General features: G+C 47.7%; 10 protein-coding genes across 10 annotated transcripts; 5 read left to right on the top strand and 5 right to left on the bottom strand.

Annotated features, from left to right (window-relative positions):
* Positions 1-676: 676 nt before the first annotated feature.
* MCYG_05971 (conserved hypothetical protein) lies at positions 677-4,023 on the top strand (the record flags this gene model as incomplete). Its single annotated transcript, XM_002846056.1, has 2 exons — positions 677-864; positions 927-4,023. 2 exons carry the CDS (start codon positions 677-679, stop codon positions 4,021-4,023), a joined length of 3,285 nt encoding a protein of 1,094 aa, XP_002846102.1.
* A 724-nt stretch (positions 4,024-4,747) lies between these two features.
* On the bottom strand, positions 4,748-5,495 carry MCYG_05970 (conserved hypothetical protein; the record flags this gene model as incomplete). The annotated part of the gene is made up of 2 exons (XM_002846055.1): positions 4,748-5,185; positions 5,247-5,495. 2 exons carry the CDS (start codon positions 5,493-5,495, stop codon positions 4,748-4,750), a joined length of 687 nt encoding a protein of 228 aa, XP_002846101.1.
* A 225-nt stretch (positions 5,496-5,720) lies between these two features.
* Positions 5,721-7,486, bottom strand: MCYG_05969 (phosphotransferase family protein; the record flags this gene model as incomplete). Its single annotated transcript, XM_002846054.1, has 3 exons — positions 5,721-6,685; positions 6,748-7,367; positions 7,431-7,486. The coding sequence occupies 3 exons, from the start codon at positions 7,484-7,486 to the stop codon at positions 5,721-5,723; spliced, it is 1,641 nt and encodes a 546-aa protein (XP_002846100.1).
* Positions 7,487-7,978: 492 nt separating this feature from the next.
* Positions 7,979-8,467, bottom strand: MCYG_05968 (4'-phosphopantetheinyl transferase superfamily protein; the record flags this gene model as incomplete). Its single annotated transcript, XM_002846053.1, has 1 exon — positions 7,979-8,467. The coding sequence occupies one exon, from the start codon at positions 8,465-8,467 to the stop codon at positions 7,979-7,981; it is 489 nt and encodes a 162-aa protein (XP_002846099.1).
* Positions 8,468-9,758: 1,291 nt separating this feature from the next.
* MCYG_05967 (conserved hypothetical protein) lies at positions 9,759-10,434 on the top strand (the record flags this gene model as incomplete). Its single annotated transcript, XM_002846052.1, has 2 exons — positions 9,759-9,852; positions 9,974-10,434. The coding sequence occupies 2 exons, from the start codon at positions 9,759-9,761 to the stop codon at positions 10,432-10,434; spliced, it is 555 nt and encodes a 184-aa protein (XP_002846098.1).
* Positions 10,435-11,570: 1,136 nt separating this feature from the next.
* On the top strand, positions 11,571-13,977 carry MCYG_05966 (arrestin; the record flags this gene model as incomplete). The annotated part of the gene is made up of 6 exons (XM_002846051.1): positions 11,571-11,783; positions 11,898-11,989; positions 12,073-12,091; positions 12,351-12,908; positions 13,013-13,609; positions 13,639-13,977. 6 exons carry the CDS (start codon positions 11,571-11,573, stop codon positions 13,975-13,977), a joined length of 1,818 nt encoding a protein of 605 aa, XP_002846097.1.
* A 618-nt stretch (positions 13,978-14,595) lies between these two features.
* MCYG_05965 (clumping factor B) lies at positions 14,596-18,568 on the top strand (the record flags this gene model as incomplete). The annotated part of the gene is made up of 4 exons (XM_002846050.1): positions 14,596-15,011; positions 15,071-16,770; positions 16,816-17,404; positions 17,458-18,568. The coding sequence occupies 4 exons, from the start codon at positions 14,596-14,598 to the stop codon at positions 18,566-18,568; spliced, it is 3,816 nt and encodes a 1,271-aa protein (XP_002846096.1).
* Positions 18,569-19,093: 525 nt separating this feature from the next.
* MCYG_05964 (uncharacterized protein) lies at positions 19,094-20,896 on the bottom strand (the record flags this gene model as incomplete). The annotated part of the gene is made up of 2 exons (XM_002846049.1): positions 19,094-19,848; positions 19,939-20,896. 2 exons carry the CDS (start codon positions 20,894-20,896, stop codon positions 19,094-19,096), a joined length of 1,713 nt encoding a protein of 570 aa, XP_002846095.1.
* Positions 20,897-21,436: 540 nt separating this feature from the next.
* Positions 21,437-22,321, top strand: MCYG_05963 (conserved hypothetical protein; the record flags this gene model as incomplete). Its single annotated transcript, XM_002846048.1, has 5 exons — positions 21,437-21,538; positions 21,571-21,588; positions 21,683-21,757; positions 21,898-22,164; positions 22,193-22,321. The coding sequence occupies 5 exons, from the start codon at positions 21,437-21,439 to the stop codon at positions 22,319-22,321; spliced, it is 591 nt and encodes a 196-aa protein (XP_002846094.1).
* A 111-nt stretch (positions 22,322-22,432) lies between these two features.
* Positions 22,433-24,421, bottom strand: MCYG_05962 (flavoprotein; the record flags this gene model as incomplete). Its single annotated transcript, XM_002846047.1, has 4 exons — positions 22,433-22,508; positions 22,635-23,882; positions 23,942-24,131; positions 24,205-24,421. 4 exons carry the CDS (start codon positions 24,419-24,421, stop codon positions 22,433-22,435), a joined length of 1,731 nt encoding a protein of 576 aa, XP_002846093.1.
* Between the last annotated feature and the right edge of the window lie 1,100 nt (positions 24,422-25,521).

The following is a 25,521-nucleotide window of genomic DNA, read 5'->3' as shown; positions in this document are numbered from 1 at the left end:
GTTGCATACTTTTATTACCCAGTAAGGTCTAGCGCCATCCAGCAAGGTCCGCCCATGACCGCATCGGGGAGTGTCGTGACCTCCTCTTAAAGTCGGAACGTCTTTTATAAGAGAGAGAGAGAAACATCGCCTTCTTCTTCCCCCTCACTGCATGAGAAACGCCAACCTCTTCCTGCTTTGCATCCCAACTTAAGAGATACAGACTCAGAGAACAGCCTCCCATCTATACGACCTTGAGCTTGTAACAAAAAAGGCTGGCCTTTAACTTGCTTACCTGACCGCGCATCCTGCAGCTGCCGGCAGGAGCTTGTTTGCCCCACTGTGATACCTGTCTTCAGCTTCTCAAAGCTACCTCCTCACTGAGATCCCTCGCGGATCAGGATATCAAAGACTCAGCAAGTTGCTGTACGTACATGATAGACAAGTTCTGCTTGCTTGTCGACCAACTTATCCGCTTTTTCGTTCCGCGATAAGCCGTTCGTTGGGAGCTAACATCTGGACTGCGGTAGGCGCGCAACAAACGCGTAGCAAGCCAACCATCAACGATAACTACACTTTTCCTTCAACCTAAGAGAGACAAAGAGAAGAAGAGACCCGCAGGGCGGCGTCTTTCGGGCCAGGTATTGCTTGAAAGTCTTTACGGTGCCAACGTTGGCCGCTGAACACGTCACCTTGTATGCCGCAAGCGTCTAACATCCGCCACCAGAGAAGCCAATCTCCAGCTCCGAGAAGTCCACTTTCCCAACCACCGCTTACATCCGCAGACGTGGCGAAGAAGAAGGTAAAGAAGAAGTCGGACGATGCTGCTAGAAGTGACCATGATAGCACAGTTAGAACTGAAGCGAAAACGCTTTTTGATGAATCGTGAGTAGACGTCCATGCATATATCCATCCTTCAAAGCGAATGCTAATTTATACGTATATAGGGCCGAGCCTTCGCCAATGAGTCAATCTCCCGCTTCTATGCCGCCTATCCCACCCGCTCCGGCGGCGGTTGATCCCCCAAGCGCCGCTGATTCACCGGCTTTTGGACCCCTGGAACCATATTCACCATCCCCAGGTGAGGCAGATTTGGCTACAAGAACGGACTCATGGGCAAGAGGGGTGCCGTTTGGAAAAAGCCCGCCGAATGACCCCACAGATGGAGTCGGCTTCGGTGAATCACCTCCAGCCTTCGCTCTACCGCCTCGTGGGGATATTTATCGTCAAGATTCTCCCTCAACTTCACCTCCACAGGCACGACTTCGACCACCAGGCTATGCAGATGCGAGTCCAGCCTCTACGCCGCCAAACAATATACCCCGCGAGAGGCAACAGCGTTATTCCATTAGCAGTCATCGTAGCAATAGGCTGAGCTATCCCCCGCCGCCTCATCTCCCACAGGCTCATTTTTATTCCGCGCCTGACGTTGATATCCCTGGAGTGCCGCAACAAAATGTCAAGCAACACCAGCAGCCTGGACATTCATTCTGTGCTATCGAACCTCTTAGTGGTGCCTCACACAAGTCCGCCAAGACAGGGGGGAACGTGATTCTAATAGGCCGTGACGGTTGCTTGGACGTTTTGGCGATAGAAAACTCGCGAACCAAAGTAGTAGGCTCTATTCGGGGACTGAACGGAAGAGTCATTGATGCCAAGTTCTTGACATGGTCCTCTGGCACTGACCCGTTTGCAGCTTTGCGCCCTCTAGTTGCTCTTACAATCCACGGCCTTGCTCCAAAAGACGAAAACGCTGATTCACCAGTCCCATCTGGAGGTTCTGAACAGTTGGATCTACTTACTGGTTCCTCTCCTAGGCAGACAGTAAATTCGAAACCAGATATCCCACAGGCACAGACGAGAGTACAGATATATTCTCTTCGGACTAGAGAACTTATTTCAACCCTATTTGCTACTAAGCCAGTCCTTTGTATTGATACCTATCCTGGCATCGCCCCGTACATACCCCCACCTACAGCCAACCTGAGACTGCTTGCCAGTGGTAATTTGGTTATTATTGCCTCCGGTACAAGTGGCGAAGTTATGGTTTTTGGCGTGGCTCGTCCACCTTCTCCTCCCATCTTCCAATGTATTGGCAAATTATGGACAAACATACAACCAAAAGAGAGCCGGAGATACTCTAATTCTTCTGCTTCAACAGACGCAGACGACCCCCAGGCAGAGGCCGCACGAGCAGCTAAAAGTATGGATGTACCCATACTCTCAGTCAGCGGACGTTGGCTTGCCGTAATCAGCCCATCACCCACCCGGGTTTCACTCCAAGGGGCGATCCCACCTCATATTACGGCTAGAAAAATATACGGCGTTGATGCTCATACACCTCCATCCCGGCCTTCCGTTACCTGTGGGGTAGACTCCGGTGAGGGTGAAAGTTTTCTTAATAAAGTCGCGAGAGGCGTGACTCAAGAAGTTTTCAAAGGTGCACGATGGATTGGAGATCAGGGTCTCCAAACTTGGAATAATTATTGGAATAAAGATTCGCAGACTGGCCATTCCACCCCATTACGTCGGCCCCAGTCAATGGATCAGCATAGTTTTGCTGCAGAAATCCTACCTCCTACCCACGCACAAGAGACTCAATCCCCTCCCTTAAACGAACCAGAACTTGTCTCTATTTTTGACTTGAAGCCACTGGAAGACTTCCAAGATGGAAAATCTACGAACCCAAACCCAATAGCTACGTTCCAACCTCCTCATGGCTGTAGCTTTCTTTCTTTATCGCCCAACGGACTCATGCTACTGACTGCGAGCAAGAAAGGCGACATACAATGTATTTGGGATTTGATGCAAATTCGTCACTGCCGAGCTCGCGCCTTCCTTGCAGAAGATCCGTCTTCCAATGCGAAGTCTAACCCTCCTGCTACTCATGTGCGACAAGTTGCTCGGTATGCGAGGTTGACTACATCAACGATACGAGATGTCATATGGACTGCTAATGGTGAGCATGTTGCCATTATTACTAAGAAGGGGACCACCCATGTCTATGCAGTTCCACTTTCCGCATTCAGATGGCCACCGCTACGACGGTCAACTGCCTCTGCATCGGCAACCAACGCTGAATCAAACACACGAGATGAAGGAGCTGACGATGCACCCCGCAATCCCTTTTCAAGTGCCATGAAGCTAGTAGGCGATACTACGCAACCGTTCCTAGCGGCTATGCGTGGCCGTGCCCCTAGCGTCGGTGCAGCATTTGCGGTAACCAAAGGATTCGCCATTCCATCCGCGGGAGGTAAAGTTGTTGCCGCAGGGTTAAGCAAATCCGTTGGTGCAGCTACAGAAACCATGAATAGCCTCCGATATGTGGGTGAAAACCGCCTCCATCCCTCTAATTTTGCAAAAGATAGCATAGGTGTAAAGGCCGTATGGATTAGCGATGATCACAGCAAGGAAATTTCCGTCGGTATCATGGACGGTGGCTCATTCAAAGTATATCAAGTTGGCAAGAGCTCTGCTTCATCAAAAAATAGAAAACGGGCACAACCTTTTTTCGGAGGGAAGATCCTCGAAGCACGCCTTCCATCCGAGATCCAGAATGCCTATACACACGAACAACCTATCATCCGGAGTTCGGATACCACCGTCACTGGTTTCTGGTCTGGCCCCGTCCACCATCGCCCTGCGGGTGGTTCCAAAATAACGTCGCCCCCTTTGGCGCAAGCTGAAATTCAGACCCATGCTCCCTACCAACCATTCCACACTGATCGCCGCGTAACGTTGATGGTCTACTCCTCCGAGTCCAGTAGCACTTCCCTGTCGGAACCATGGGTATTTGGGAATGATATCCCGACACTTAAAGTCCATGTCCGAAGTGTTTCCCGCAGCGACGACGATGATGGACCCAACTACGAAGGCCAGGTCAAGCCTCGTGAAATGGAGAACCTTATCAGCCTAGGTGGTGAACATGTCATTATCACCACACGTCGCAAACGGGGCCAAGGTGCAAGTGGAGACATCGTTGATGAAGATGGATTCTTCGAAGATGACTGCGATGTTCTTGATTTCGCGAGAGATCGAGTTTAAGACACTCACTACCGATCTGCTTACTTGTGCAACATTTACCTTCTCGACGAGTAGCATACTTGTCATATCTGCATTCACACGAGGGGCCTTCCACTGAACTCCTTCTACAACTATAACCTTACAGCTAATATCTAACTCACGATCATATAAATGGTGTTTTTGCTTTTATTTTTATAATATTTACTGGATATTTCCCCAACGAAACCCTCTGCGATGTCTTGACACTGTTTGTTTTCCACTATTGAGACTGGGAACTCTGGCGTTGGAGGGCAACAATTCGTATTCAGATGGTGTCTATCTACTCACCTATCTACACAGTTTCGTACTTAACTTTTTTCTCCTGGGTCACCAATCTTTCTTTTCTTTGCCCACTACCTAGAAGAACATAAATCTACATTTTTCACAGCAGTTTCCTCCCTCCAGCTTTGGCGTCCAGTTCTGCGTGTCTTCCTACCCTTGCATATGAAATTGCTGAGCATCTCAGATCTACATACCTAGCCATTTCGCGCTCACCGTCCTCACCAGCTTGACTTGCCATCATTTACGAATTTATCAATCACTTGTTTTGTTTTGTTCTTCTTGTGAGTTTATCCTTGCTTGGGTCTAGGGAGTTCATGTTAGATAGGACAAGGTTAAGGTCAGGTCGATAAACAGGGTAACATAGCAATATAATCTAAACCAGCTCAACACAATAAGCGATTGATACAAATCTATCCAGCTCTAATCAACTCTCGAAAGTAGTCTCCTCAGCCCACCAGCGCTGAAATTCCTTGATCCGAAAAGCCCTCTCCTTGGCCATCTCTCGTCCAGTCTCAGTCTTCATCATGCCTTCCAGCTTAACCAGCTTCTCTTCAAAATGCTCAATCGCATCATCCAGGTCAGGCTCAGGGCCCTCCTCACTTGGGCTTTTAGATTTGGCACCGAGATAAGTGAAGCATCGCGCTATTCCTACCGCGCCGATGGCATCTAGACGATCCGCATCCTGCACGATAGCGAGCTCGGGATATCCGCCTTCAGGGCTTATTAGGTGCCGAACGATGCTTGGGTCCTTTATTTCAGTGGAGTAGGAGACGTTTGAAACAATCTTCTGAACCCTTTGAGCTATGATTGGGTCTGCTTCGTGAGATATCAGGGTATCGTGAATGATGGTGTTGGGGTTTATCTTGCACCCATATTAATTTCTCTAGTAATAGTTACTGCTTAAGCGGATATGGGATGCCTACCTGTGCTCCGCCGTCGCTTGGTTTAGGAAGATACTTCCTATCTGCTATATCATGCATCCAGGCTGCAAGAGTGACTATTGTTTCGTCATATGTAATCGAGGTATTGCGTGTCTTCTCTTTGGCGAGGATTGTCTGCGCGAGTCTGACTACGCGGGAGACGTGGCGGGCATTATGGGAGGGGTCGTGGCCCGCCATATGTTTTGCTACGAAAGCTGATATGCGCTCGATGAGCGCTGCGTTGCTCGACATGGTTGTTGGTCGTCGATAGTGAGAGAGGATATTGTAAATCCCAAGTGTGTTACTACTCTGTACTTTAATGGAATATTTCAAAGTGGATCAGGCTGAAATGCGGCTCATCCCTATCCTTACGCCTTTGCCTTGCCTGCCTCATCCTCTAAATATCATCTCTTTACGTTGGAGTTAGCTAAAGATTAATAATCGCGCTATTAGGGCGTTTCTAGTAATATTTTATCATCACAAGGTTGATGCTCTAACGTCTTCACTGTGGTCATCGAAAGGAAAATGGTTTCGTACAGCCTCCTTTTCCAAATCGGTGGTGGAATGCTCTAAAAGCCCCGATTTGATCATGCGTGCGATACCCTTCGACTTTTCAAGATGCTCGTCATCTGGGACCCAGCCGACTGAGTCTACGCCTGCGCAGGCTCTCATCTCTGCTAAGTCCTGTAATCTCTCTTGTACCTGCTCATATTCAGCCATGCACTGAATAATTTCCTCCTTGCCGAACTGTACGGGGCAGCTGGCGGGCTTTGTGGATGGTGCATCGCCGAGCTCCATCGGCCACTTTTGACACGCTTCAATCATTGCATGTTTCATGGACAAACTGTCGCCTTCCCAGGGAGCACCGGCTAGAGTGAAGAGCTTCGCCCGAAGCATAGAGTTGTAGTTCCGTAAAGCGTCAAAATGATCTGGTAACTGGTTCATGGTTAAGGCAGCGTAATAAAAGTGGGATATTTGTTTTCGCATCGTTTCTTTCACTGATTCTTGTTCAGCTTCGCTCAGGGTATGAAAATTTTCTGGAAGGTTGACCATTGGTTTTGCCAGTTTTTCTGATACCGGATCGCCCCAATTTTGGAAATATGCAGGGATATTTGCACATAAACCTAGGGGTAAAACCACAGCATGCTGCCAATCAATAATCCCTACTATTTCATTTTCTGAATTAACCAAGATATTGTTAGGCGAGAAGTCTGGATGTCGGAGAACTGGTCGAGAAAATGGGTGATCCGACGGGATATCCAAATATGGTGTAAGTTGGAGGTATCTAGACAAGTTCTGGATATGGGTAGTCGGTGTCATTTTCTCTAATTTATATAGTTCGCGTAGATAACGTTCCACATGGAGGCGAGGCTTGCCAAACTGTTCACAGAACTGAATCTCACGCTTTGCTGGTGCCTCAAAACATTCCAAGAATGCTTTCCCTGCGCGTACGGTTAGCAACGTTTGCAGAGTATGAACCTTGAAAAAGAGTTGAGAGAAATACATGGGCCACGGTCAATGTTTATTGACGATCGCTCCTGATACCACCATTCATACTGCGCGATAGGGCCAATAACGATCTCATCCGGAGTGGTTTGTTCAGATAGAGGGATACTCGACTCTGACGGCCCAAGGTCTTTACGGTAATATAAGCTGCCACTCCCTGGAAGCGGAATGTTCATAAACCGCGCCTCCGCTTCAACAATCTGCTTCATGATCTTAACACGAGTCTTGTTACCGATCGTGAACCACCGATCTCCAAGGGGTTCGCCATCAATTTTCTCTAGAAGCAAATATTCAACACCAACAGGATTTGTGTGATCAGGAGAATATCCGAGTACTTTCGGGACGGGCACGCCGCGTGAATGTAGTAAGCCAAGCGTAGCAGCTTCGCTTGCAACAGCATGATGTTTTGGAGTTAGTGAATGATAAGGTATTCTAGCAAGAACTGCGTAGCCGTCATTGAATGTCGCTTGTATTACACGGTTAAATCCTCCTTCAGCGAGCTTTGTAATTGAGGTAAGGTCGGATGCCGGCCGGCTGATAGTATGACATATGGCAGCAGCGAGAGCATCGCGATCAAATTGCACTCTGCGTTCTGAAAGGCGAAGGTCCTCATTGAACCTAGAAAACAGCAAACGGTTAAGCCGAGTTATCACGTATAGAAATAAACATGCTAATACTTACAGGAATCGGCCGGAAGTATACTCAAATAATCTGCGATTGTTGCTCTGTGAGCTCATGTCTCTTGCGGTTAGCTTGCGCGCTGGCGTCAGTGCCCGTGTGAGGAACCGCATATCCTCGACCGGAGACAGGGCCGATGAAGGGAAACTGTTCACAGTAGGTGACAGGCGTAAAGAACAAGATGTAGGCAAAGTCAAGGGTGCGTTGCACTCAACTCGGAGAAGGCAATGCTTGGAGCATGGAACGATTCTTATAGGCTCGGAGAATTCAGGGCCTAGCATGCAACGAGCATATCACGTTGAGGGCCTTATGACTGGCCCGATCCATCGAGGAATTATTGAGTACATCAAGAATAAAATGTAACCTTGGGCTCAAGGTTGATATTCGTCGAATCCATGGTGGAGGAATTGGTGGGTAAACACCGAGTAACCCGTTGAACGACGGTGGAAAATGGCTAAAAGCCCTTCAAAATACATCTCCCTGGTACTTCCTAGGCACGCAAGGGTTCCATCACGGACATGCCTCTGCTACTGCGTTGAGTTGATTGTAATTTACGCTTGTGGAGAGGCCGCGATGACGGTAGCAACGACATACTCTCCATCATGAGAGATCGATAGCTTCCCAACCTGACCTACAGAGTCACCTTCGCGAAGATAAACCACTTCTGGCCGCCCATCTCCACCAGCCTCCGCGCGAACCACCACTTCCTTCCAGCTAATACTCGATGCACCGCCTGGTGCGGCCTTCCTCGCAGCTTCTTTAGCAGCAAAGCGCCCCGCAAGCCATCTCGCGATATCGGTACACTTTTGAGGTGTTATAGGTTGTGCAGGCAACGCAGCATTGGATACGGAGGCGGCCAACTGGAACTTGGACTCGAAAACGGCTTGTTCCTGTTTACAAAGTATGCGGCGCACGAATCTGGAAAGGTAGGTCCTTTGGCTGCTGTTGACGACAGAGTGGGTCACTAGTCTCTGGATACGAGGGATATGAACGATATCGGTGCCAATATTCAGCAGGAACGGGAAAGGAGTCGGTTTCATTGGCAATCTGGCTCATGAGCATCGAGTTGTATCGTCTTGCGGCGTTGAGAATAATAAACAAGAATCGCTATCAAGCTGCTTCACAGAAAGCTCGTTGAGGTACCTGAAAATACGATGAGGATTATAGAAATTCCGATACCGACAGCTGCATCAGGTGACTAAAGTCACGTGATGGAATGACCGCTAGCGTGCTGTTATTTTTAATACACACTATAGTACCTTAGTCAGCTAATCGGCAGACATGTCCTGATTAAGTAAAGCGCAGGTAAGTTTGCCTAGATTTGAGTTTATTCAACTCTATTCTTAAACGAACCCCCTTGTCGTACTATGTAATTATCTCTTCTTCGCGAATGGCAGGGAGTTCGATACAGGCAGAGTAGGCGCAAAGATGGGGCGGACGTTGAAAGAAGAACATCGGCATACGGGCGTACACAATTGATGGGTGTCAGGTTATGGCTGCACAACGTTCATGTGCTGTCAGCTCGAGAGACAAGTTGCGAGATATGGGTGTGGTGTAGTAGGGCAAAGCAGGGAAACCACCCTGCCACCTGCAGTTTGCCAGCCAGTCCTTTGAGCGCCCACAGCTCTACTATGTAATATGCCCGAACTCAAAACTAGTTGAATCAGTGTTTGGTCATGCTCATGCGACTCGCAAATAGTCAATGCTGCCCATATTATCGCCCATCGCCCAACCAACCTTCCCCCAGGAATGTAAGACAAAATCTTGCCAAGCTTCACAGGACGGTCGCTGGCCAGCGCCCTTGTACACTGATTGGTTCTCCACACACTCTCACACCCCCGGACTCGCATTATATTGAAACTATTTTGATGTGAAGTGGGAAAACAGCCACTGAGGAAAAGAAAGGAAAAAAGACTGTTGCTGTTGGAGAATGGCCATCGGCAGGCATCGTGTATTAATCGATACCTGTCACTTACCAAGCACCTGGGCCTGTTTCAGAGATGGCACATCCAATGACCAATAAGAGAGCTATACTGCACTCCCGCGGTCCCACTTATCGCCAGGGGTAGGTCGGTAATTTCGCATACGGTAACGCGGCTGTTTGCTTGTCTTTTTCCCTTTTTCTCCCCCTTTCATTTCGCTCTTAAAGCGCGATCTCTCCTTTTTTTTGTCCTTCTCTTTCTCTTCTTCTTCTTCTTCTCCATCCTTCAAGAACTCTTACATTCGCTTCTTCGTCTTTCGTTTTCTCACTTTACGCTACTTTAATCAACCTCACCTTCCTTCAACTCCAGCTTCTCGCTCTCAAGCAAACCAACCAAAAAATCAGTCAAGATGAAGTTCACCGTCGCTGCCGTTGCCGCTTTCGCTGCCTTTGCTGCTGCCGCTAACACCAGCTTGACCCCAGAGCAACAGTGTGCTTCTCAGTGTATGTACTATCGATCTTCTCCACCCCGTTCTCTCTCCACATCTAGAGGAACAATACCCCCCAGAGTGGAAGAGGATACCCAGTAAGCTGTTAATAAGGGTTGCTAATATTGTCTTGACAGGCCCTGCTACCGACATCTGCTGCGTAGCTATCTGCTTCAAGGTTCCCTGCCCATCCAACCAGGACGCCAAGGACACCACCAACTGTGCCTCCAAATGCCCTACCAACCAGGGCCCTGAGGCTTATGCCGCATGCCAGAAGGGCTGCATCCAGTCCCACTTCTACACCGCTGGTGCCACTCCCACTGCTGCTCACCCCGATCCCACCAGCGGTGGCAGCTCTGCTACCACCACCGGATCCAGCCCATCCAACACTTCCGGCTCTGGCTCTCAGTCTTCCAGCTCCGGCTCCGGCTCTGGCTCTGAGACCTCTGGCTCTGGCTCCGGCTCCTCCCCATCTGCCACCCACTCTGGCTCTGGCTCTTCCCCAACCCATTCGGGTGCCGCCGTCAGCAATGCCCAATTCCAGCTCGGCACTGCTGCTGGTGTTATCGGCCTCCTTGCCGCTGCCTTCGCCCTTTAAGCAACTCGAACGCATGCTTCTTCCGAAATTTCACCGCGGTCGTGTTGCTGTATCATGTCAATAATCTAGTTCTGGGGCCATGTTGTTACTCTTTAATTGATTAGCGGGATGGAGTACAGATCTTTTTAATTCTTATCACACGCCAGTACCATAATCATACCCATACCTATACAATACCTAATGTCTCTTATTCCACGAACCTCTCCGTCCTTGTAGAAGCTTCCACTCGTGTCCTTCTCTTTTGTCTTTGTCTTCTCCAGCTTGTCTTGAACTTGCTCCTTGAGGTCGCCGACACAACATGAGGTCACGTGAACCCTTCATGTTCATGTTTTATATCTTAATCTGTTTATATCTTCGTGTTGATATATCAAAATCCCAGGTAACATATCGTTAGGCCGTTTTTCTCCGTATTTAACTGCTCTGTTCTACCTGAGCAGCGGCTTTCGACATGCAGGCAAGGTACCCCATATTCGCTGGCTCTGGCCTCTATATGCAGACTGCGCCTCCTTTGGCGATGACGCGCGGATGGCTGAGCTTCGTTCTTATTTATGTGCTGTCTGTTTCATGCCTGATCATTCGATGCTGCCTGTGGCGCGGGGTGTCTTCACGCTGTCGACGGTAGTTATTGTATATATGGTTAATACATAACTCTTGCATCTACCTTATTATCCATGTCTGCTTCGTCCTATCAAGGCCACAGCTGGAGATCCTCGTCCTCCCGATTGATCGGCTTGACAAGGCGCGCATCAGCTGAAGATTATGCACCATGGATCATAGTTCAAGTTCCCCGTAGACAGCTATTTTAATGCGACTCTTCTTTGTACTATGTAGATATCAAGTGTGGCTGGACGATGGTACAACGACAGGTGGGGGATACGTCATACTATAAATATTCCAATCTTCAGCCGTTTTTGTATCCCAAAGAAAACACCTGCAAGAAACAACTTCCCTGTCAGCAAAGCCACCTCCCGGATAGTATACATAAGGACTACTTAATAGGCACTTACCCAGACAAAAGCTTAGGGAAGATAGCTCGATAAATAAGATCAAAAAAGTCGAAGGATGCGTTGAACAAGCGGCTTCTTCCAAAACAAACCACCCTTTCCATCGGCCATTTTCTCTCCTCCGTCGACATCATGTCGGTCCGTATCTTCCTCGACAGGCCGCATGCATACTTTACAAACCTCGACTACATCACTGGCAAAGCGGTGCTGGCTCTCTCGACCGAAACCCCCATAACTTCCATCGTCGTGAAACTAGAGGGGGAGAGTCGCACTCGCCTAGCTTCAGCAAAGTATCCGCATAACGAACGATCAGACAAGAAGCGAACCGAGATTGAATTGCACAAGGTCAGATAGCTAGTTGGTAGTGGACGCACTCGAAGGCGGGAGGGGAGGCACAAAATGGTCGGATGAGATGCTAACGTGGGGCTTCTATTTAGCTACTATATAAAGTCGCTACAGTCTTTCCCTCGCCAGAGGTACTGGAACATGCCTCGCCTAATGTATTCTATACCCTATCGCCAGGCGTGTACGAGTATCCTTTTCGGTTCAGGGTGCGTTATATCCGCTGGTTCCCTTTTTTTTTTTTTTTTTTGACCGTTGCTTGTCAGGTACATTGGTTGACCTCGCCATCTAGTTCCCGTTTAACAACGATTGTATCGACAATCAACTGCCCACTAACTTGAATATGGCCGGTATAAGGGTAGAGGTTGCTCGAGATACAAACCAACATATTCGGAGGACACTTCCACCGTCATTGACTGGGTTCCCAGGTGAAGCAGAGATCAAGTACTATGTCAAGGCAACAGTCGTCAGGCCGCAGTTTTACAAGGAGAACTATAGAGGGGTACGCTTTCGGCTCCTTTTACTATTAGCATACCACGAACGCACGATGTTGATATTTCTCGTACCTAGTTTGCGGACTTCAAATTCCTTCCCATTGAACCACCAAGGAAGAAGGAAGTTGATAAGGAATCATATGCAAGACGAGAACATCAGTTTAAGACTAGACTACCACATTCACCCCAGGAAAAAAAGGGTCTGTTTAAAGGTAGCTCTGAGAACGATTTACCTCCTCGCTTCTCCGTCGATGCACGGCTGCCTAGCCCTCCAATACTAACCTGCAACGAGCCACTCCCGCTCCGAATATTGATTAAAAAACTCAATGACAGCAATGAAACCGTTCACCTGCAACTTCTCCAGCTAGAACTTATATCCTACACTCATGTTCGTGCTCAGGATCTTACTCGCACTGAAAGCGGAAGCTGGGTCATCGTCACTCGAAGTAATATTGGCATGCCTTTGGGCAATGGTAGTGAGAGAGCAGGTAAGGAGTGGAAAATGGATGCAGAAATGTGGAATCGTATACCTCTACCTAACTCCGTCTCACCATCGTTTGAGACGTGTAACCTGTCAAGGGCATATGAGCTTGAGATAAGGGTCGGACTGGCTTATGGGCCTGTTGGGTCGAAGGTACTTTTTTATATTTGATTTGACCCAGCCATCGTGGATTGTTTATTCAATTTTCCTCTTCAATAACTCTACTTTGTCGAATGTGTGCTGACATTTACCTACAGCAAGACCTAATCGTCCTTCCGCTACGTATGGCTGTTCAGGTATTCTCTGGCATCGCCCCGCCTCAAGCTCTACTAGACGCAATGGACGGCCAACCATCAAAGAGGCCTATTCCTGCTCCTGTACAGGGTCCTGGTTTCGGCTTCGGTCCTGGTCCTGGTCCTGGTCCTGGCCCTGGCCACCTACCACCCAGCCAGCCTATGCCAGGTCCGGGCCCGGGTCCTAGCCCCGGCGTGATAAACCCGGATATACCACCTCCCCAACCCCCACGCCCAGGTCCAGCAAACCACCCCATGCTGACAGAAGATTATGAAGAAGCTCCCCCGCCCAGTTACGAGGATGCGATGGCGGATGCTCTTGCGCCAGTGGATGGCCCGAGGCGCGAGTATAACCCACTTGCCGCATCACAACGCTCTTCATCATGGACTGCAACTGATCCAATATCTTCAGTATCCCCAGGTAACCCCAGAAGCAACAGCTTCGGCCCCTATGGTCCCGGTGGTTACGATATAGATTCAAAGAGTGACGAACGATTATTCCCCAGCGAAGCCGGATCGCAGTCCCCAACGTTTGCGTTTACCAGTATTCCGCCCGTGACGGTTGAAAGGGACGTTAATCGGCCTTTTAGAACGGCCATGACGGTCGAGACAGATGGATTAGAGCACATCGACACCCGGATGCAGAAGCAGACACGAGAGTTTCGACACTACCAGATCCCTGGGCAGCAGGATGGTGTATCGGAGTCCCCAACGACGTTAACGACAGATCTACCTTCTCTACCATCTTCGTCGGTCTCACTACCTTTAGAAAGGCCACCTCCACAGCCGAGGAGAACGGCCCCGCCCCTACCGAATCTCGGTATACCGGCCAGAAAACCGGTCCCGGCGCCGAAAAGGGTCAACACTTAGACTTGAAAAGTCTTTGCCTTTGGACTACTCAAGTAATTCTAGCACCCGGCGAGATGTAGCGTGACAATTGGTGGAGTTAAAGCTGGGGGTCCCACTTCGACATCGGGAGTATAATAACTAGCATGAGCGTGAGGAGTGCGTTCTTTTCGCAATGGCGTTAAAAGGGGGAATTAATGGAGCTGTTACTGTGATTATTGCTAATAACGATTGTTATTATAAAAGGGAAGTAGAAGCAGGGCAAAAAGGCATTACGCTTTTCCTAATATAAATGTAATTATGGAGCGACCGAGCCGAGAACACATCTCACTCTGTATTCCTCCTCCAATCTCATTGTGTTGCTGCAGATGCCTATTCCTCGTTGTCTATATCAATAATAATAGCAATATACCAACACTTCTGCTTAACTTCACTTAAAATGCCAAGCCGCGTCATTGTAAACCTTAATTTGGCCCAAGCTCCTTGACCTTTTTTAACAGTCTCTCTTTCAGTGGTTTTATATACGAAACACCATATTGAACGGATATATTCTATCGTTGCGCAAACTCAACAAACCAATTTACTGTGTGGACTGGCTCTGTTTCCTCTCTACGACTACAATTCGGTCGAAGATGACCGCGAAGCCGTTACGGATTGACCATTAGAGGGCCACTCAGACAACGACTTGCACAACCGCGATAATGCGCCTTCATCTTATCATTCACCGGCATGAGCTACCGGTTACGCGCCTCTTATGGAGTACTCCTGTAACGCAGAATTCTGGCTTACCGTTGTCCCGCCAACCTTCGGCCTTGTCGTCCTTCACAAGTTCGGGCCCTGCCTCTGTTCGTACTCTAAGCGCCAGTGCAAGCTTTAACACTGCCTATACCTCTACCGGTGCTGCTGGTGGTGGTAACGATGCCAATTATATCATTTCTCAGCTGTTGGCAGACGTAAACGAGGTGGTACCACTGGGAGCCGCAGTGAGTACTGGAGATGCAGCACATGATAATAGCGAGCACTGGTTCCTCCATGACTATGTTGTGGAAGTCATGAACTCGGAATGCTTACATTTTATGCGTGTTGATGCTCTGCTTAGAGAAGGTGACGAGGTTGTGTAAGTACCACATCCACGGCTCTACCATGCATACATCCTAACATCACTGTTACATCTAGTATTCGTCCCCTTGACCCTGAAGACATAGCCACTAGAATAGCAACGGGAAGACGCCAAATAGCTGCTAACGGAACATACCTAATTGATGGCGTCCCTTTCGGAAAATCAAGACAAGATCTCAAACGGACAACAGTGTCTAGACCGTCTATCAATATTCCTCCCAGAAATAAGAGAAGACGATTGGAAACCGGAGACTGGAGCCATGGTGGTGGGTTGGAGGCCACTTTACCGCTTAACGATACGACCGTGGTAATTGAAGATGTTGCCGCTCGGAGGGAAGACGTCGTGCGCTCAGAGGAGCCGCCCACCACACAAGCCCAGGCCGTTACGGAAACCCAAGAAGAAGAAGCTACAGCCGGAGATGAGGAAAAGTGCCTGTCTACTGTTGCCGGGGGTGTACCTGTTGAGCCACCCGTAATAGAAATGGAGAGTGTAATAGCTTCCACTCCCAACGTTAAGCGGCGTAAAACCCCACACCTCACGCCCGAGAAAGTTCAATTGCCAGGCCCCGAAGACAAAAGTCACCTGGAAGAGCCGTCTAACAAATGTTCGTCGGAAGAGGAAAGTTCTAGTTCTGATGAAGATGACTCTGGTAATGATAGCAGTTCAGACTCAGATTCAGACTCGCATTCCAACTCAGATTCGGAGCCAGATTCCAACTATGATTCAAGTTCAGACATTAGTTCCAGCTCTGATTCAACTTCTTCCGACTCGGACTCAGATTCTGATTCCAGCCCTGGCTCCTCACCAAAGGTACCCTCGAGCAACAATAAACCATCCGAACTAGAAACAAATAAAAAGAATAGCACCGAAAAAGGACAAGTCAACCCACCGGGCCACGGAACAGTACGTACAAAACGCAGCAATCTAAGGGCAAAATGGCGCAGAAGATTGCTCCGACTAAAAATTGCGGGGATTTTAGATAAAGACGCTAATTTTGATGACATGCGGGCCTGGGAGAATGGCAAAGGAGGTTCTGCAGCCATAGACTCTATGCTGGAGGTAATAACTTCTAAGGAAAAATCAGACTTTGAGAAGAAGAGAGAGCAGCTACTACGGGACATAGCGGAAGGAGGTGTTGAGATACCATCTCCATCGAGCGAAAAAAGAAAGCATCAAGTGGTTTCGCAAGCTGTCGAGGTAGACAGCATTCATACTTCGACTCCAGCTCAGGATAAAGCTTCTCCCTTATCAAATTCTACCGCCTCAACGAGGCAATCGAAACTAGATATTGCCAGCACTCGGCGTCTTCTATTCGGCTCTTTGGGCGTCAAGCCTCCCAAAACGAAAGAGGAAGAAGAGCAGACTCGAAATAAACTTGCACAAAAATATAGTTTAACCCCAAAGGTTACTGCAAAGAAACCCAGGTGTATCACTTCGGAACCTTCAAAAGAAGTAATCCAGCCAGTTGAGAATTGGCAGGACAGGATCGTTCTAAAGGCCACGGAATGTGTTTATGATGATATCGAACTCTCTACGCCTCCATTCCCCTTTGTACAAAGATGGGATGCCGATGCTCATGCTGTCATTCAAGAGTTACGTGCTAGCCAGGCGCCTCAGAGCAAGAAAAGGAAAAAGAATAAGCACAAACGGCAATCTTGCTCTAATAGTGCCAATGAGAAACTATATGCGGAAGGGTATAATCAGAATTATGATTATATAAATGAGGATGTTACCCTCGACTACGGGGACGAGGCCAGTGAGCCGATGGAAGATGTATCTCACATTGCTGGGGTGCACCCAGAAGCCAAGCCGCATAACAATGGACCTATACCCGGTCTTAAAGATTTTAAAGCACAGGACAAAATAGAACCGGCGGATGACGATCTACCTCCATTACCAACAGATATATCAACGTTACCTAATGCGGACAAAAGCAATTTATGGCCTGGGGCTATTTTTGCATTCAAACAACTGGACCTCTCGAAAGCTACGAATTGGCAACCCCAAGTATCTCCATATCGCACTGCAATTGTAGAGAATATCACTTCAAGCGATATAATCACATTTCGCCTTGCCAAACGCGATCGAGATGTACTAGAAACTGATGAGGCGGATGAAAATAACCCTCGAAGTTATACCAAGTTCGAAATGCCTGGTTTTGATGAGGTGGATGAGGAAGACGATGGTTTGAGGGATCTTGAGATCCATAACCTCATTGATGCAAAACTGGTTAGCGCTGCTGCGCGTGTGTCCGCGAATAAGCCAAGAGAGCAACTTGCAGATATAGAAGAGGACCCGGTAAAGCTCCGGGAGGAAGAAGGGTTGGAAGATCTGGCGGATGAGCCGACAGATTTAGGTAATGAGGTGGCGGAGACGCAAAACGTTCGCCTGTTGGTATAACCCCCGTACGTTGTAACGTATATTAGTTACTAATTTCCCACAGTACTGAGCAAGCGCCTCTTCTTACCTCTTCACCGCCAGGGGATATACATGTTTCCTCTCCTAGCCGCCGGGAAATATCGCAGCTCATCAGAGATGCTGGATTTAGATCGTCTGTAAATTCTGAGTTGGCCGCCCCTAATAATGACGAGGTTGTGCGAGACAGCGGTCCCAATCTGGAAGAGAATAAGCAGGACGACACTGAAGAAACTATTCAGGAACGCAGCTCTGGGGGTGAGGCTGCCGTGCAAGAAAACGGCCCTCTTCCACAGGAGAATGAGCAACACGACGTTGGAGAATCCCTTCGTGAAAAGAGCCCGTTTATCGCATCGCCTAAATTCACCGGCTTTGATTATATCCCATCCCCAGAAGCATCAGCGGAAGCTCCTGCAGAATCTGAACCTCGCAAATCTCCGAGTCCTCCCTTGGATTCCACCGTTCCAGAAACAAAATTATCCCCGTTGTCCGCTTTAGAAAACTGGATATCTGCGAACACCTCCACACATGGTAGCGATAGAGAAAACGCACCTCAACCGCCAAACAATTTCAACGAGCCTGATTTGTCGGACGATGACAGTGATAGCAATACAAACTCGCTCGTACCTAACCCATTTTACGAAATTGACCATCTCTCCGATAATGACCCGGACCCAACAATTGAGGACCTCCTTGCGGAGTCCACCCCATGCCCACCAAAGACATTAAAACCATTATCTAATTATCAGCCTGCTGGATCAACCTCACCACCACCAAAAGACAGTCCTCACATGAAAACTCAGCATCCAGCAACAAAATCCACTTCACCTCCGTCACATGAAGATAACTTTCCCACTGCAGAAGTTCATGATAGAAATGAAGACAGCCAGCCCTCCGCGTCTCAGATTCCCGAAGGGTCAGTAGTGGTAGACCTAACTTTGTCGAGTGATCCAGCAGCAGATGATGAAGACTTTGAGGAGGACTCGTCACTGTTCCATGGCCCCGGATGGGTGGCTAAACGCAAACCAAAACCAAAGCTGAAGCCCAAAGCTAATAAACGAGGTCGGGGAGGGCGGCATGGAAGAAGCCAAAGACGTGGCCGACGTTCAATACTAGAGATTAATAGGAGCATTGTTTGATCTGTAGGATTTCTGCATATATAACGGGGTATCGGTTCTACGAAAGGCTGGGTGTCGGCTTATTTTATATTAAATATGAGTCCTCTGTGGAAGGGCAAAAAAATGTAACATCAGAGGTCCTAGGGGTAGCATTAGCTTGATATAAGGGTTTATCATTCTTAAAGAGAGGCCACTTCCCATAAGTCTGGCATTTAGGCAACTTAGCGCTAGTAAAACCACCACTTCTTTTAGCATGACAATCTAATTATCATCAGTACTAGCCAAGGAGTATACGTTTGTCCAATACCTGGTTGTGGACATTTGAATTATTCTAATAGTACCTTCACCTGATTTCTTATTTATAGAGCGTCAAAATTAAATAGTAGAAACCGAACATGCACCATGTGGTCTGAGTTTCCATTAGAAAAGTATTTCCATAAAATAAAATATGCAAGATAACTAAAGACATTGACATGGTCCATCATGCTCACCAATTAGCATCACTTCCCCTAGGTAAAGGAGGTTTGTAAGGCCGCATTCTACTAATCACGGTCTCGTTGCTGGTATCGTCATATCAACCTGGAAGGCACCCGCTGGGAGCTTAACCATAATTTCAACGTCTTTGACTAGCTCCGTCATTGGTAAGGTCAGCGTAGACCCGTCTGAAGAGTCACCTGCTATCACTATGGCAACAACCCGGCCAGACATATCCAAAACCCAAGATCCAGAGTCACCAGGTTTCGCAAAGTGAGTAGAAGGATTAAAAACCCCCCATCCACGGTGATGAAGACCACCGGGATAACCTTCTATACGAAATCTAGCCGGAACAAGTCCAGAGATCCACCCAAGGGTAATACCTGTTGTACGGCCTCTTTTGACCACAGGAGCTTCGGTATTAGGGATCCTAGCTATCTTAGTGACCCAAGCAGATTCAGGCTTCCAAGTTGGGTGAATTTCGACGATATCTGCTATAAAATTGTTAGACATCCGACCGTTTTTCACGTGAACAAGCGCCCAGTCTTGCAGAATAGAAGGGGAAGTAAATGATGGATTAAGATCTGTGTTTCTCCATCCGGAGGTGGCAACACAGGCCCCAATCTTGGTATTAAACGAGCTGATTTCCCTTAGCCGTTGATCCCGTTGTTCGACCAACTTCTTTAAATGCTCTTGATAAAATGGTGAAGCCAATCCTGCAACCTTGGGGACTTTTGCCATAGCAAGATGGACTTCTTGGTCCAGATCAGTTTTTGAAGGGGATTGACAAGGAATTTTGATATTCACTGATCCAGTGGTTGGGATCGCTAGTCGTAAGTTAGCCTTGATTCATTGTTCGAAATTCTTTAAGTAGAGATGTTATTAGAGGAATGTTTTGTACAACCACCAATACTTACTGGGATCAAGATCCCCTCCGGGGAGTGCCCGAATAACGTGATAACAGGTTAACCCAAGCACCTGCTCGTGACCACGTGAGTCTAGGAATTTAAGGTAACCTCCTATCGTCCCTGTCCCGGCTCCATCAGCGCGTCCTACGCTCAGTCCCATAAAGTTCCAAGAATTAATAAACGAGGAGCTGAGTGAAGTGGCCATAGGATCCCCTGCAAATTCCGTTGAAAAGAGCCCCCAGAGATAATCCGCCCGTGCCACTTCGACCTGTAAATTATGGCGATCCATGAAATCACCAATGGTAAGTGCGATGCTGTCCCTGGTAGATATTGCTGCCGTGTGAGATGGTAAAGATACCTTTATTAGCACGGTGTTTACTGCAACGTCTTTCCAATAGCCACGTTTGGCTAACATTACCACCTTCCAATCAGCGTTAAGGGATGATAGCCGACGAGCAACTAGTTGTTGTATATCAATCCAGTCTTGGGCTAACTGTGGGGAGACCTCAGGCGGAAATGATTTCATACCGTCCAAGGCTCGATGATCAATCATTTCAATCCTGCCAGTAAAACCTATCTCCGCGCAGGCCGAAATCATCTCATCAAGGAGTATTACCCAGTTGGAGTTGCTCGAAGGGTAAAGGGATATAAGTAGTGTATTATCTCTGGGCGTTGGGGTATGCTTTTTGCAGTATCGCTGAACCACCGTAATACGATGATAGATATCTCCTAGACTAAATCGTTCGAGGTGTAAAATTGCGAGGTTTACTAACCTCTCAGCAAGCTGTGCTGATATCTGCTGTGGGCTTCCAGTTTCTAGTGGCCATACGGGCAGGGGTCCTGGTCCTCCTACTCGGAAGGGATCATTAGAATCTATGCGGGACCCAGTTGATGCTGACGAATCGTCTCCCGAGGAACCGGCGTGCCTACTGCGGCCACTCCAGGTCGTAGGGGGTGTAGGATACATCTTGTGAGTTCAAGGCCCAAAAAGTTCTAGAAAATCGCCAGACGAATTCGGAGCTTCGAAAGAAATATGGGGTATAGAGATTATGTAGGCTAAGTCGGGGACCCAAATGCTTCAAATACTATGTATGGTATTTGAAGTGAGTTGTAATAAAAATCCCTGGTGTCTGGTAGTATCCAACTGCCACTGGATATCAGTCAATGATGACATTCACGGTCCCGTCAAGGTCCGTCCAAGAGACAGCGAAACGGTAAAATATCCCTAAAGAAAGAGACTAGAGCCGTTCGTTGCTATACTGCGAGGCAAACAGATAACCTATCCGGTCCCATCTGGCTCTTCTGTGTGTCTTTGATGTCCATAAAGACTCGCTCCAGCGTTAAAAAGGTGCGAGTATCTTACGTAAGACCCGCCTAGCCGCAAACCTCCAAGCCGGCGATTGTACCAAGGATTCTCCTAATTGCAGCCTGGGAGGTTGTCGCCTTCTTAACGCCCTCATCCAAAATAGCGGCAGATACATTGAAAACGGATTCTAGCCCTGACTAGATGAAGACTTTCCCCAAATCCAGCTTCTTCGAGGAGAAAAGGGCACCTACACTTCCTACGCCAGCTGATATTAGGTTAATCAACGAGTCAGGCAATATCCTTGCTACAAACTTCCATCGCCCACAGCTCGTTAGGATCCCGTCATGAGGACTGTTTGTTAAGTATGGAGGTACTGGAGCCTAGACGCAGATAATAGTACGCAAAAAATTACAAGGTCTCGTACCTATCGCTAAGGTCTTCGGCTAGACTAAAGACGGGGATCAACGGTCTATTTATATATTCCTAATCGAGGGCGAGACTCTGCAGACGAGATGGGAAGAGGTAAGTGACCATGAGAGACAGATAATCTGCAAGGAGCTTAGGTATATAGTAGGAGCATGGAGGACTTTAACGCAAGATATACCTAGACACTATGTCAGTGAATGAACTTCCTTAAAAAGTAATATATCAACATACCTAAGTGCTATACACATTCCGATCTTGTTGCACCCAATATCATCCCATCGCGAGGGCCAAATCCGAAAGTGGCGGCAATTATAGACTGGGGCCAGGCTGGGTGGCATCCTGCATACTGGGAGTATTGCAAGGCTAGGCGGGTGAGGCTAGAACCAGAACTCAGCGATGCTCTCCAGGAAGAACGGACGATAACATATCTACCACTTATCATGGATCCCCCGTTGACGATGAGGCATACTATCATCCCTAGCTTTATTTTGTTCTATCTAAGGGTATTTGATAGTGTTATTCTTCCGATAGTGTTATTCTTCTGCAGCAATAGAGCATAAGCATGGTCCTGGAGATTTTAAGATCGTTGTTATGCCTTTGCGTCAGCTTTTCCTTTCTCTTACTGCTACTGATTTGGCTCCCGGTCGTTGGCCCAGATAGGCCCAAGTCTTGATACCCTTTTTTCAAGCTTCATATGTATTATGAGTACTATTTGAAATAGAAATATCTATATATAATCATTTTTCTCAGTACATTACTTTCTACTGTCTGCTAAGAGGAACTCGAGCTGAAGCCGATACTTCTTAGCCTTATCAAGTTGTACCATCGTTGTAGCGCCGTCATTAACCTATCAGAGGATTCTTTAAAAATGTAAAATTACGAGAGTGCTATATATAATTCAATATATGGGTCCCGGAGAGTGCGTTACCAAGGCACAAGGAACCATCTGGAGATCCGCCCACAGCAAACCTACATTGCTATCGCCCCCGGGAGGTCAACGGTCAACACATCAGTTCCTGCTTGCAATTCTTTCTTTCCGGGCATATTTCCTCTCCTCATCAACTCAGCACTTTTTGAAACGATTGGGTCCATACCCATAGTAGCAACTGCTACTACTGTATCACCAAGGGTATAGAAAGCCGCAAACTTCGCATTCTCCAGCTCCCCTTTCATAACGACATCATCATATCCGTTCATAGTATTTCCGCAGTACCGTAGCTGAGCGCCCAATGCAGACCAGAATATCGGGATGAAAGGCTTTGGTTTGATAGGATGGCTCGAGGTTGCCGAGTGTGCAATCGTGCGGCCGACGCTCCGGCCTGAGTTCTGAGCCACGTTCCAATGTTCAATACGAACGTGAGCCTTACCGCTTTGCCCTCCAGGGCCATGGTAAGGATATGTAGCTATGTCTCCGATGGCAAAGACGTCCTTTAGGCCCTCGACAGCAAAGGATTCATCCGTCTTGAGAGACCCATCTCCTTCGAGTTTCACAGAACGGTTCTCCTTGATATACTCAGTTGCGGGAGCGACGCCAACACCGAGAATGACCAGATCCGCGGGCAACTCCGTTCCATCTTTCAAATGTACTGTGCCGACCTTGGACGCATCCGCGGACGACGGAGTCGCCTTCTCTACGGATGCGGACATATGAAATTTCACACCTGATTTCTCGAGGTTACGCTGGAAAACACGGCCGACTTCTGCTCCCATAACGCGCTCTAGAGGTGCAGATTCCATTCCCACGATGGTGACTTTGTTTTCCTTTGCTAACGCATTACCCACCTCCATGCCAATGAAAGAGCTTCCAATAACAACAACGTTTTTTCCCTTCTCACCAACTGCGGCTAGGATAGCCTGGACGTCCGTAACATACCGAAGAGTGAAAATATTATTCAACTCTTTGAATCCTGGAAGTGGCAGTCTCCTGGGAGTTCCCCCGGTAGCCAGAACAAGTTTGGTATATGGATATGACTTTCCTGACTTCGTAGCCACCGACTTTTTTTCGAAGTCTACAGCAGTCACTTCGTCAGACACTGTCTCTACAGAGACGTTGGAATACCAATCCTTGGGTCTGAGCTCAATTCTTGAGGGATCAGCTATCAGGGCTTTGGAAAATTTTGTTCTGTCTAACGGAAGATTGGGCTCTTTTGATATCATGGTGATGCTTCCACTGTAACCGAGCTCTCTGAGAGATTCGATGGTACCGAAAGCACCGCTCCCTCTATAATGGCCAGCGTCAGTTACATATTGATTGAGGTAGTAAGTGTGAGAGATACATACCCTCCAACGACTACAACCTTGTCGTTGCTAGCAACTTTGCAAGACTTGACTGGTTCCCTACCCCACGCCTTGAGAGATGCTTCGTCTGTCTTGACATAGAAAGCTCCGTCTTTCTCAGTAATATCATACTTCTTTAATGCGTTGGGTGCAGGAGCATCTTCTACGTCTCCGCTGATCACGTTGAAACAAGCTAGAGATATTCATCAGGCATAGCTCTTTATCAGACAGTCAAAGTATCTAATCGAACGAAACATTTCACATACCTCCATGCCATGGGCAGGTTATTCTTGCATCAGATGTAAGGACGCCTTTAGCCAAAGGTGCTCCGTAATGGGTGCATTTGGCGGTAAGTGCATGGACCTGGTCATCGAGCTTTACGAGAAGTAACTTCACCCCTTCCAGGCCTTCAACTTGTACTTCGATCTTATCTCCATTTTTGATCTCGCTGGGCGAGGAACCGATGAGTTTGTACTCAGACATGGTGGAACGAGCCTCTATGGATGGGAACAACGCAGGTATAGATGTGCTAAAGGGCCTCTTTCTGACTGCAAGACATTCACTGTTAGTACTCGATTACATTACATCAATACCAAAGGACGAATGATAGCAGAAAACGATGGGCTTTTTCTCTTCTTCCTCTGCTTGCGGTATTAAACTTGTATAGAGAGGGGTGCGGGGGAAATACGGACTTGATGGGAAGAGACCTCGATGGCGAGCTTGATCTGAGAATTGTCTCGAGGATATATACTTGTTCGATGAAGTAAAAGGCCCGGGTCGGTTTACGGTTGCAGCCTGTTTCGTAGTATGATTATTCAACCGGATGAAGGCTCGAGAGAGAAAAAGGTGAGGGGATTGAGAGTGTTGCATGCTTTATACAGTACAAGGGGGAGAAATAGATATCCGTATGAGAGAGCCTTATGCCCTGACCTTTCTACGCCTCCTCTTCCACCACAAGGATCTATTTACACTGCTCGTCCATCCGTACCTCCATTAAATCCCTTTTTTAACTCGTCCAATTCGAATTATATCCTTGTTTTTGCACTGTGAAATGATCATGGACAAGAATAAACAACAGTGGAATTATGTCATAAGCTTGGCCCATATGAAGGATTTTTGGCCAATGGTTGCAAGTTGATGGTCAGCAATTTGCCGGCACTTTTAATTACATAGTATGGGCTTTATGGGAAGAGACGAGGGTGTAGACAAGGATTCTACGCATAGTTCTTCACGTATAGTAAGAACCATCCATGGTCGCAGGCTGTCCCATCGACTCGTTGCCCACAGCTTTGGGTCGAAGCACTACTTGGATTTTGACACGTTTAGCTGGGAGATTATAAGTTGGACGTTATCCGTGAGCCTTGATTTTTTTTTTCAATGTAGTGAATTCTCCTTACATCCATCTGCTATCAATGGCCTAGATAAAAATATGAACAATTTCCCGGGTTGAAATAGAAAATGGGTAGTTGTAAAGATGATTAATGAGAAAAGGGAGAATTCGGGCACCAAAAATGATATAAAGCAAGAACTTCCACAACCATACCAGTCCTGCTCTTTCCGGATTATAGACGTGGTCACATCAG

The sequence above is a fragment of the Microsporum canis genome, genomic scaffold (assembly GCF_000151145.1).
Source record: "Microsporum canis CBS 113480 supercont1.5 genomic scaffold, whole genome shotgun sequence".
Classification (NCBI taxonomy): Eukaryota; Fungi; Ascomycota; class Eurotiomycetes; order Onygenales; family Arthrodermataceae; genus Microsporum; species Microsporum canis.
This window is presented reverse-complemented; position numbering and strand designations above follow the sequence as displayed.